The sequence below is a fragment of the Durio zibethinus genome, chromosome 22 (genome assembly GCF_047325235.1).
Source record: "Durio zibethinus cultivar Kanyao isolate XHJ-2024 chromosome 22, ASM4732523v1, whole genome shotgun sequence".
Lineage (NCBI taxonomy): Eukaryota > Viridiplantae > Streptophyta > Magnoliopsida > Malvales > Malvaceae > Durio > Durio zibethinus.
The window spans coordinates 6,186,121-6,198,658 of record NC_143183.1 but is presented as its reverse complement, the minus strand read 5'-3'; the positions used below and the strand labels follow the sequence as shown (position 1 = coordinate 6,198,658).

At 32.0% G+C, this 12,538-nt stretch overlaps 2 protein-coding genes across 4 annotated transcripts; one reads left to right on the top strand and one right to left on the bottom strand.

Annotated features, from left to right (window-relative positions):
* Positions 1-252: 252 nt before the first annotated feature.
* Positions 253-4,005, top strand: LOC111307873 (putative calcium-binding protein CML22). 3 transcript variants are annotated; one of them, XM_022906172.2, is made up of 5 exons: positions 253-521; positions 2,790-3,029; positions 3,118-3,320; positions 3,433-3,607; positions 3,715-4,005. In XM_022906172.2, the coding sequence occupies exons 1-5, from the start codon at positions 518-520 to the stop codon at positions 3,816-3,818; spliced, it is 726 nt and encodes a 241-aa protein (XP_022761907.2). In that variant the 5' UTR covers positions 253-517; the 3' UTR covers positions 3,819-4,005. The 3 variants fall into 3 exon arrangements, with proteins under 3 accessions (XP_022761907.2, XP_022761908.2, XP_022761909.2); XM_022906173.2 differs by having other exon boundaries at positions 313-521; positions 2,819-3,029; XM_022906174.2 differs by having other exon boundaries at positions 385-521; positions 2,833-3,029.
* An 81-nt stretch (positions 4,006-4,086) lies between these two features.
* LOC111307872 (receptor like protein kinase S.2-like) lies at positions 4,087-7,034 on the bottom strand. Its single transcript, XM_022906171.2, has one exon. It carries the CDS (start codon positions 6,754-6,756, stop codon positions 4,270-4,272), a length of 2,487 nt encoding a protein of 828 aa, XP_022761906.1. The 5' UTR covers positions 6,757-7,034; the 3' UTR covers positions 4,087-4,269.
* Positions 7,035-12,538: the final 5,504 nt, after the last annotated feature.

The window sequence follows — 12,538 nt, the reverse complement described above, 5'->3', positions numbered from 1 at the left end:
ATAGATAGATGATACATAAAAAAATTTATATTTTAAAAAATTTATTCATTAATAAATTACATCATTTGATTTATTTATTGTAGATAAAATTTATTTATTGATTATATGTTATAAAAAGAAAAACAATTGTAATAATGATTGAGGCATGGCATGCTTTCATTGGTTGCAAGAAGAGACAACTGCGCAAACAGAGAAACAGAACTCACGCTTTTTTTTTTTTTTAAAAGAACTTATGCTTTATCTTTAATGCGTAAGATGATTTTTGAAACAAAAGAATAAAGATGCACTTCCTAGTTGTCAAAGGCCATTATTATGGAATCTCCACTCTCAAAACTCACCTTATTTTTGCTTATTCTTTACCCCTTCTCTTCATCTTTATTTTTTCAGCTCTGTGGGACTAACTACAGCTTTCTCTTCATCATTCCCTTTTGACTTCAAAACTTTTCCTTCATCATCTCTTCTTCTCTTGCAAGAACTATCAGCTTCATCATCTCTAACACCATTAAGTTAAGCTTCAATGGGTATGTCTTTGTTTTTTCTATTCTTTTCTTCTTTTCTTTCTTTCTTTGATTTTTTTACCCAGTATTATCATAAAGTTAAATGTTGCTGAAGTTTTGGATTATACGCTTTCTTTTTTTTTTTTTTTTTAAATTCCTGTTTATATATACTTAAGGCTCATGGATTGAGTTATTCTCCAGCCTTTTGTGTTGCCGTTATCAGCTTTATTTACTTCTGTTTGTAGCATTTATTGGTAAATATGTGTTTCTGTTTTGGTTGTTGATTACTGATTATGGTTAGATACTTGTTTAGTTGTTGGCTTTCCTGGTACTAATATATATGGTGATGGATGGTTAACAATCATAAAACCAAAATTCTGATTAACTATTTTAGATATGACTTTTGCATTTATCAACTGTAGCTAGGTTAAGAATGAAGATGAACAGGACCTGATTATTATCATTTTGTAGGTAATTCCCTTCTTTAAGTAACAAATACATAATACCATTGAAGAATTAATACATGAGCCTAATCAAGAATATTATACTTGTAGTTCTAGCACTCCAATTTTCTGCGTCTGCTATAAATATATTATTTGTCAATTATCTCACAAGGTAACTTGAGCTTAGTCTTATGTGTGTTTGAGGGTAGAGAAATCGACCTCACAAAAAAACCCCTACTTCTGAATACTTCTTGGAGAAAGCTTCATATTCCTAAACTAGACTAGTAATTTATGTAGCATATGATTTTTTGGATTTTTTCTGTTTGTGATAGGCCATAAATAGACAAATGCTATAGTTAAGTCATGAATCTATTCTTCTGTTTGACTCTTCCTTTTAGCATATCCTTTATTGAGGGCTAGGGAAGGACTAAGTGATTTCTGCATAATGTCATTTGTTGAGTCTTGAGCACTGTAGTAAAAGGCATAGTTCCATAAAAGTCAGATCACATGCTCAACGTTTATGTCAAGAGAGTGTTTGAGTCTTGAGCATCGGCTAGAATACCTTGTTCTAATCCATGGACTGCTTTTGTTTGGTAATCCCTTGTGAAGGCAATCGATCCTCTTGATTGGGGAAGAACTAATAAGTGATTACTACATAATGCTATAGTTAAAGTCATGAACTTGTTCCTAAGTCCCTTATTTAATGAATTCATAGGTCTTTTCTCTGTTATCTTTTAGACTGTATGTCTCATATTCCATTTTTATTTACCTACCTCTAAAGTAGCTAATAAAGTATATATGGACTTAATAACTTATGCATGAAAATTAACAGACTTTTTTAATGTCTTCACTTATTAGTAATGTTTTGCACCTTGATTGTCAATCTGATTCAGAATTCAATTGGTATTTTGTAATGTTGATTTATGTTATATGGATCTAATAATATCATGCATGATTCTGTCAAGCTAATCTTGTTGGTTAATATCAATATACGGCTAAAAAGAGATAGATCCAGCGGTAGGACAGATTTTGGTGGTTCAAGGTAATTCAGGTAGTACAACTTCATGGAGTTCTATGATTAAGAAGAACCTTCAAAATGTAAAGACTGGTACCATAATCACCTTTTATAACCACCTTAAGCTCACCATAGCAACTCTGTTACCCAGCCAAAGGTCCCTCTGGAAATCTCCCAAAAGTTAGCAAATATCTACCCAACTAAAGATGAGAGCCTAGAAGGATTGTGGATTGTTGCGTCCTATAGCTATGACCTTAGAGAATGAATTTTAGGGTTTTCAATTTTTTGTCCCTTTAACTAATAGACGTGAGTCTAAACAATGTGGGTTTTGAAATGGGGCAAAGTGTAATTATGAGTTGGTTTCCAAGTGGCTTTATATTTACCTTCTCCATTAGTACTACTAAGTGCTGATTCTGATAACATACGCAAATAGCATCAGTCTCACGGATCTCTTCAAAAACAGGTTGGCTTTGACATTTCTGCAGTAACTGTTGGTGGGGTTGGAGAGGGACTCAATATATGAAACTAAACAGAAACAACCATTTTCTTATAAGATGCTGTAAAAATGAACTTTAGCAATAGTAACACATTCCTTCAATTTATTCATTAAAGCACATTCAAGGAAAGCAAAGGAAAGTTTCTATTTCTTCTCAGATTATGCTGCTGGAATAAAATAGACGGCTTGGAGAATTTGTGATCGTTTAAACTAGCATCATCATTTCAAATTTATCAATTCATTTTCACTATGAAACACTTGAGTCACAAAACATTTCAATATTTTCATTTCATCCTAACATCGAGTCTGCATTTGACATCTAATTTCGATATCTTAAGGCAAATATCATCCTTGCCCTTCCCTGAAGTCCTTGTCCAGCAGAATAGGAGGCATACTTTGCCATTGTGGTTCGAAAAACAAGTACAAGAAGCTGGATTCAAAGCTTGAAAGGAAAATGATTGAAATGAAGAGAAGTGCATCAGGACAATCTAATTTCAAATCAATTGACAGCATAATCATGAGGTTCCCTCAGTTCAGAGATGGATTGAGAAACCTCAGAGGCGTATTTGAGCAATATGGTGGGTTGCAACAAGTTTAATCTTCAGCTCTCTAAAATTTTATGTTGGAGTTTTATAAGAAATTCATTTTCTCTGTCTCTATCTCTAGATGAAGACTCTAATGGAACTATTGATCGTGAGGAGCTGAGTAAGTGCTTGGAGAAACTGCAACTTTGCCTGGCAAAAGAGGAGGTTGAGGATTTGTTCCACTCCTGTGACATTGACGGGAGTGAAGGGATACAATTTAATGAGTTTATTGTTCTGCTATGTCTCATCTATCTCCTAATGAAACCTTCCTTCTCGCCTGATACTGTATGCACACTAAACTTATTTTTGTTTCTTTTCCTTGTTTAAGAACATAGCATGTTAAGTTACAAGATATTTATTAGTCAGTGTCTTTAAAGGTTAATTGGGAATGTTTCAGACATTGAATGTGGATTCACCACAGCTTGAGGCCACTTTTGATACTATTGTTGAAGCATTCTTGTTTCTTGATAAGAATGGTGATGGAAAACTGAACAAGAAAGACATGATCAAGGCACTAAATGAGGCTTCTCCATGGGAAAGATCCCCTGCACGTGTCACCAGGACTAGATTCAGTATCACCATCTTCACTCACAATACTTTCAACTTTTTAATTTGTCAGCAGTGTCTATAAATAAATTCTATTAATCCTTCTTTTGGTAATTCCTGTGGGAAAATGCAGAAGAAATGGACTGGGATAAGAATGGAAAGGTCAGCTTCAGAGAATTCCTCTTTGCTTTTATCAACTGGGTTGGGATTGAAAGCGATGAAGAAATACCTGACTAAGAAGCTAACAGCGTCAAAGGGGCTACAAAGTATCTGGAATGAAGATTAAGATTTGTTCATATACCTAAGACATCGTAAGTATTTAGTCAAACTGTTGTTGCTGTATCATGCCACATGTCAATACTGTTATCTTTCAGGTGAAAGAAATTTGAGATATTAAACCAGTAAGTTATTACTGATTATGTTTTGTTTGTGTCTCTAATATTTTTTCCTCATCGAACTGAATTATATTGTAATTACAATGTATGAGAGTTCATAGCAGCGAATATGGCAAGAAATTGTACTATACAACATTTTCATCTCATTTGTAAAGAAAGATACATCCAAAAGCACTCTTCACTCTTTTTATACACACTACCTTCAGTAGTCTACATTGATTGAAAAAGGAAAATTGTAATGAAAAACACACGTGCTATCAACTTGCCTCTCCTTTAAGTTACTCGAGTGAGTTTCAATGTATTCCCAGAGAATGGATTCCCCTAACCAATGACAATGAACTAGCATTTCTCTGATTCCAATCTTCCCTACCCTCCTTCCTCTGCCTGTCTTCCATGAAGCATTTGTCATTCCCATCAAGTATGCTCACAATCTGCCTCATGGTAGGCCTTAATTTCGGATCAGAGCGTGTGCAGGCAATTCCTAGTTTTGCCAGTCTCAACAGTTCTTTATTATTGTATTCCCCATTCAACCTAATATCAACCAGTTCCTCCAATGGCCTTTTTCTTGTCTCAAAGTCATGGACCCTTTTCACCAATAATGCCTCAGGCCGCCGAAAGTCAGCTGCCCTATGTCCACTAACCACCTCGAGCACCACCACTCCAAAGCTATAAATATCAGCCATTGTGGTTGCTTCTCCGGATTCCATATATTCTGGTGACATGTAACCAAAAATTCCACGAACTGATTTGTTCTTGTTGGTAGCTGCATGATGGGCATGATCATTTCTTGTCAAGAATTCAGCTAGAGCAAAACTACCAAGCCGTGGGTTCATTTCGGGATCGAGAATGATGGCTGAAGAGGTAATGTTTCTATGGATTACTTGTTCATCCCATTCCTCATGAAGATAAAGAATGGCAGAAGCAAGGGATTTGATAATGCTATATCTGTGTTGCCATCTCAAAATAAATCTGCCATTCTTGTTATTGTGATGGAAAAGGAGGTGACTCAACAGTCTATTTGCTGAGTAATCATATACAACAAGCATCTCTCCTTGTTCAGTGCACCATCCTCGGAGTAGTACCAGATTACGATGGCGGAGCCTTGCTAAGTTTTGGAGTTCACTAGAAAATCTTGTTCGCAGTGCAGGGCATTTAGTCATGCCAAGTCTCTTCACTAGAATGTGATGACGGTTGTCAAGGAAACCTTGGTAGGCTGTTCCAAAGTCAACCTCTGCTACCCTTCGTGATTCTGCAAAATTGTTGGTTGCAGAAATGATTTCCTTGAAGGGTATTTCTCTTGGAGTTTCAACCATAAAGAAATTTGTTGGTCGGCGACTGCTGTTGTTGGATAAGCTGGAACCATCTAATCCAAATTCAGCAGTTGCATATATAGTTTCTTCAGTGGCAGTGACATAGTTTGAAGAAGCAAACGTGACTGTTGCGTTGGTGCTGGTGGAAGACCTGCTACTGGTGGTGCTCTTGCTTCCACCAGTGTTGGATGGGGATGACAAGGCGATGTATAGAGGGTGGGACTCAAATGATGGCAAAGCTGGTAGTTTGCCAGAAATGTCACCAGAAAGCACTTCAACAACCCATTTCATATTAGGCCTCAAAAGCGGATTGTGAAGTGTGCAGAGGAGTCCAATGTGAAGGAACCGCTCCATATCAGCTAGTCTGTAAGACCCGTCTGTAAGTCGGGTATCCCCTGCATGTAAAAGCGTTCCTTCATCCGACAGCCTACGGATCCAGTCTAGCAAAATGATTTGCTCATCTGGAAATGTAAGATCCACAGCTCGCCTTCCAGAAACCACCTCTAACACAACAATCCCAAAACTGAAGACATCAGATTTAGCAGTAGCCACACTTCGTTTCTGGAAGCTCTCTGGTGGCAGATACCCAATTGTGCCACCAATCCTTGTTGTGTCAGCCAAACGAAACTGGTGCCTTTTTGTTGCTGGTGTCTTGATTTGGTACTCAAGTTCATGTTCAAGCCACCGTGCCAAGCCAAAGTCACCTAGCCGTGCATTATATTGGGAGTCAAGCATCACGTTGCTTGTCTTGACATCTCGGTGTATAATCTGAGTTTCCAATTGTTCATGGAGATAGAACAATGCAGCTGCCAGGCCTCCGACAATTTTCCTCCTGCGCTCCCAGTTCAAAAGAGCTGCGCCCATGTTTTCAGGCCTTCTAAAGAGTACTCTGTCAAGGCTCCGATTAGGCATGTAGTCATAAACCAGGAGCAACTGGTCTTCATGAACACACCAACCCCTTAACCGAACAAGGTTTCTATGGCGCAGGTGAGCCACAGCCACCAATTCTGCTGCAAACGTCTTCTCAAACCTCTCCCCTTTCTCTGCCAAACATTTCACAGCAACCACAGTTCCGTCACTAGGTAAAACTGCTTTATACACTTTCCCAAAACCCCCACTTCCAAGAATTTCATCTTCACTAAATCCATTAGAACCTATATAAAGCTCAGCATAACTAAAAGTCCTTGGATTCTCTCCACCAACCTTCTCCGACATCTGAACTCCTTCCAGGTCATGAAACATACTTGATTGCTGTTTCCTTGGCACATCATGATGACAAAAACGAACCCATCTGGAGTCATAGAACCGGCGCAAAGCATCACCAATGAAAGCATAAACTTGACTTCCACAGTCACGGAATGGATGTTTCTTGACCTCCTTTTCGACAGGTTTATCAACCTTGGGGTAGTCCAAGGGGGCGATTTCATCGAAATCAGCCGGTAAAATGAAGCAAAGCCGTTTTAGCTGCATGGTAGTGGTGTTGGTGGTGATGCTAGATGAACATGAATGAGGGTGAGGAAAAAAAAAGAAACTTTGGGTTATGCAATATATGGTTTTTTTTGCTGTGAATGGCGTTTTGGTTTGTGCTTTTATTCAACATTGTTCGGTTTGCATGGTTGAATTGTATTGCTATAAACCTCCTCAGGTAGGAACCTACTGACCCTTATGTGGTATCACCAAAAAATAATAAAAAAATAATATTCTTTTTCATAATTTTGAATTCAACATAATAATCTATGGTTTCTGGAACAAATAACACAACAATCAACAGATAAAATTCTTAAGGATGATTTCACACTGGGAATACTAGTCGTAGACGCACCCTTAAAACGCGTGGAAACATCTTTGGAAAATTTATTAATGGTATGATATTTTATATTTAGATAAATTCTTAACAAAAAATATAATCCCTCCTAAAAAAATCCTTTTCAAGCATTAAATTGATTGGTGCATGAATTACTTTTCAAAAAAATAAAGTCTTAATAATTTTTTTTTTTTTACAAAAAAAGTCATAAAGACCATATTTTAAAAATAAAACAAAAGTTCACAGATATTAAATTTTAAATTTCAGATTTATTAAACTTTATATTTTAAAAATTATTTTATGAATCAATTAAATTTTGAATTTTATTTTTTAAAATAAAAATAACTCCCTCCATATGCTATATGCTAAGCATCAAAATTCATGTGATAAGCATTGAATGCGGAACTACTTGTTTAGGTTGGGGGTAGTGATGGAGAATTATTTCATTAAAATTTTTTTTTTTATCATTTCACCAAAAAAAAAAAATTTGTTGGGATCATGGTTTTGAATTTTGATGTGATACAACATTTTAATGCAACCAAGTTTGATATATGTACTTCTATTTTCGCAAGTTTTTAATTCCTTCTCTGAATATTAACCAATTAACTACTATTTGCTAAACATGGCAATTAGATTCATTGGAAAATAAATGAAAGTCTAAAATTTCATTCTCTATTTCTAAACTCATAATTCCAGCCTTCTAGATATAAGATTTAAGTGTATGTTTATATAACAAAAATTTTGAGTCTTAACATACATTTTGGCAACAACATTTAAAGAAAAAAAATTCCCTTGGTATATATTACAATATTTTTTTGCATATCTTTTTGATATCGATATATAAAAATCTATACCCGAATTATACCGGTTTAAAATTATCTAAAATAAGTTATTTTGAGATTGGTCCGACATTGATTGTGATGTCACTTGTAATTGACAAACTTAGTATGTAAATTTAAAATATTATAAAATTTCAAATATAGTTTAATTAATTCATATAATTATTTTATAAAATAATATTCAAAAGTTTTAGGATTTAAATCTTTAACAGATGTAATTTTTTTTTTATTTTGAAATTACGGTTTACTTTATTAAAAAAAATCATAAAGTAATTAACTCATTCATCTGTGACTGAAATTGACTTCTCTCTTATCAAATACACCTAGGGATGGCAACGGGTCGGGTCGGGGCGGGTTTTTGCTCACCCCGAACCCGACCCGATATTAAATATACAATACCCGAACCCGTACCTGATCCTATAATTTTTTTATTTTTAATACCCGAATCCGATCTGATCCGATATTGTATAAAATCAAATCTGACCCGACCCGAAATTAATAAAATATTATTTTAAATATAAATATAAAATTAAATATATATAAAAATATATATAATTAAATATAAAATTAAAAAAATAATTTTTTTATATATATCGGGTCGGGTAGGGTCAGGTTTGCTTAAAATCCGACCCCAACTCGAATCTGAAATTTTTTTTATTCTACCCGATCCTACCCGATCCGATACCCGATTTTCAAAAAAAAAAAAACCGACTCTAAGGGGTCGGGTCGGATTGAAATCCGACGGGTTCAAGTAATTTTGTCCACCCTAGATACACCTGTATCAAATTCAAATGCTTCCCAATTTAATGGAAAGCACAATGAACATTCTTTATGAAAACATCTTTTGATTAAAGTGCACCCACTGTTACTTCCAAATAAAAAATTAAACATTCTTGAACAGGCCTTTTAGTATGCAAATGAAAGATAAAACTGACCTTATTTTCATGCACATTTTTTGTTTTTCAATGCATATTAGTTGCAATTACTCATTATATTTTTTATCTTTTAAATTATGATTAAAATTCGAATTTCGATACCTTTAATCTTAAAACAAATTTTATTAGTATAAAAAAACCTTTCTTTTATATATAAAAAAATCTTATACATAATTAAATTAAATGATACTCAATAAAGCACAAAAAGACAAGAACCATAAAAGGAACATTATATGATGAGAGCACAAACAAAGGCGCAATTAGGATCAATCAAGTGTGGAAATTTGTCAACAAAAAAGTCTTTTAGTAACAGTAAAGTGATGGGAAACATTGGGTTTTTTTTTTTTTTTTTTTTGCAGAAGTGACAAATAATCTATTATTTAAGATTAACCGAGGGGTTGTTTAAGTTGGGTGTGTGGGTGGCCTACTTTTAGTTTGTTATTTGCAAATAAAGCCCTTCGGTAGCAGCTGTACATTAAATGTTTGTGGGTTAATGCAAAGTGTTTTTTATTTTGACTTTTGGCCACGGTTTTGCCTGTGGTCCCCAATAAATTTAGTTTTGCAATTAATGTCATTTAAACTTCTCCTTCTTTATCATATTTTTAAATGTATTATAATAGTATTTTATTTTTTGCATTTCGCGGGAAAAGCTTCATCTCATGATTAGAGAAAACTGAAAAAAAAAAAGAAAATTAAATTTAAATTTTATTAGAATTTAATATTTAAAAATGGTGGATAAATTATTGAGAGTAAATATCAAATTTAATATTTAATTTTGTTATTGTATTTTAATTTTATTAAAAATTTTCATTACATTTTTAATTTTGTTTTTTTTATTCAAAAAAGCAACAAAATAAAAATATATAATAAAAAATAATAATTAAAATATAGTGACAAATTTTAATATTAAACTATAATATTGTGAACAATTTGACCTTAATTTTTAAAATTTTCAATATCTATGAAAGTACATTGGGATGGAATTATATAAAATGAAATTATTTACTCTCATCTGGAAAAAAAAAAAAAAACCAACCAGTATTCTATTTGTACTTCTTTTCTTTCCAAAATTAGTGGGGTACTATATTCTAATAACCATAAAATGTTAAAATTACAGAATTTCGGACAACTGAAATAGACTCCAATCTTGTGCTTCAATCTTTTTGTCGGTGAAGGAGGCATCATGGATGATTGTTTAGCATGTACTTTGCATTTTAAACATGCCGTGGCAAGAAGATATATAAAAAAAAAGTTAAAAAGTGCAAAAAATCAAATCTCAAACTTATTAAGTATTATTTTTTAAAAATAATTATATAAATTAATGGAGTTAAATTTTACATTTAACATTTAACCGTTACCATATTATGTGTAAGTGAAAGTTCATCTTTTCAGCATGGAAGCTAGCTAAGTGTAGTGGATCTTTTGTCGAGGAGAGCTGCTGCTACTAATTGATCTTCATGAATTTACACTGCACCTGTTAAGTTTATGCTTGGTCTACTTAAAAATGATACTAGATTTGAACTAAATAGGCTTTTTTTTTTTTATTTAAAAAAGATCATAGCTTGGAATAGGAAAAATAATTATAACTATTAAAATTTGAATTCAAAACTTATTAGATATTATTTTTTAAAGGTGATTGTATAAAAGTTAATATGTAATTTGAATTATACTACTTTTTATGGTTTTAGTACATATAAAAAAAATTCATGATCAGTTACTTAAACTTTATTTTCGTCAAGTATTTTGCATCATTGACTAATACCTTTAATCAAAATATTGATACGATGAATATTGACCAATAAAATTATGCCATGTGTCATGATATTATAATTTTTTTTTGCCATATCAACTTTCTTGTCAACAAAACTAATATATTAGGTAGAATGATTTTATGAAAATAAATTTCTGAGTATCTAACCATAATTTTTTTTTTATCAATATCAAATTGTGAAAGTGATGTGATTCAAAGATTAAATTACATATTAACTCGTTGTATAAACCGAGTTAAGTTTCAAACTCACATATAGACATTTTGATTTCAATAAACTATAAGATTGAAAATTACTAATTTCTTATAGACCTTTTATAATTATAGAATTTTGAAAATATAGTTTCAACAAAAATTATATTTTTTTAATCTTAAAAATATAGTCTTTATTAAAATTATAGAATTATGAAAATATAGTTTAAAAAAAGATTATGTTTTAATCTTAAAAATATTGTCTTTTTAAAACTATAAATAAAAATATATATTTATTTTGTAATTTTTAAAAATGATAAAGAATAATATGGTCCAAAAATATAATTAAGTGAGGACAAACGAAAAAAAAAATTTACTTTCCTTTCATAATCTAAAAGAATTTCTCAAAAATAAAAGTTTCTGATTCTCTTTACTTTCCCTTTTTTGTGAAAATTGTTGGGATGAGAATATTACGAATGCTGGAGAAAGTTTCCCAAAGAAACAAAAAAATTATATTACGTAAAGTAAAATTTCGAGAAAAAAATTTAAAATTCACGAATAAAACACACCCTAAAATTAATTTTTTTTTTTTTATAAAACAAACCAGTTTTAGTTAAAATTAATTAATTACATTGATCATTCTTATCATATGAATAGTAAACTAAAACAAATCAAGATGCAACATGTATAATTAGATAAATTTAATATAGAAGTGAATCAAACTTACATGTAAGTTTGAACCTGCTTCACGTTGGAATCTGAAGATTTTATGCTTTAATTTTATAAAAATGTGGCAAAGGTTAACAATATATAGGAAAGGACTATCATATTATCTTGTAATTACGTAATTTAATGGATCATTGTTTGTTTGTTTGTTTTAAAGGAATAATTTAGAACTATCATCAAATTTAACATTTTAAAACGAGCCAAACCACATGCCCAAGAGAGAAGTATATAAATTAGAAATGAGGTCAAGTTGATAAGGCAATTCTACCAAAACCCTTGAAAAATTTGAAATATATTTTAAAAAGAATCTATGACTATGAAGATGATGCTGATGATTAATGACCGCAACGCTTGTTTCATTCTCATTCAGTTCCAGAAAACAATTAAATCTCAACAACTACACACCTTCACCAATCCAAGTACGAAAATGAAGATATATGGAAGGGATCACCTTTTTAAACATCAATCAAGAGAAAAAGAGGTTACCTAACCCCATTCTCACTAAAATATAATTGATAGTTATATGTAATTCATTTTAAATATTAAAGTAAGAACATATGTCTTATTTTTTGTTTCATTTCTTTCTTTCTTTCTTTTTTTTAGAAATTGCTTCATTTCGTTTTAAATCATCTCGAAGATGATAATATGTAGTTGTCAAAACTCATAAATTATAAGATTTTAGGTTGCATCCATTGGTGATTTGTGTTGAATGCTTTGTTTAAATAAATTGATAAAAATGACTTTTTTTTTTATGTGATTATATCGTTTTAAGACTGAATCAAAATGATATGATAACAGGCTAAAAATTTCACAGACTGTTCAAATAAAAATTAATTCTATCATATCTCTCACTTGATTAATTCTATCATATCTCACTTGATTACCGGCAACGCTTTTCGATTTGAGCAATAATTAGTAATTATATGAGATTATTTAATCGAATAGCGGGAATTCTATTAAACATTTTAAACTTGAATCTTGTGTTATC

Excerpts from the sequence above, each read along its gene's own strand:
- LOC111307873 (XM_022906172.2), top strand. Across the intron at positions 3,321-3,432 it reads CTTCCTTCTCGCCTGATACT|ACATTGAATGTGGATTCACC; the intron begins GTATGCACACTA and ends GGAATGTTTCAG. Across the intron at positions 3,608-3,714 it reads TGTCACCAGGACTAGATTCA|AAGAAATGGACTGGGATAAG; the intron begins GTATCACCATCT and ends GGGAAAATGCAG.
- LOC111307872 (XM_022906171.2), bottom strand. The coding sequence starts at position 6,756 with ATGCAGCTAAAACGGCTTTGCTTCATTTTACCGGCTGATTTCGATGAA.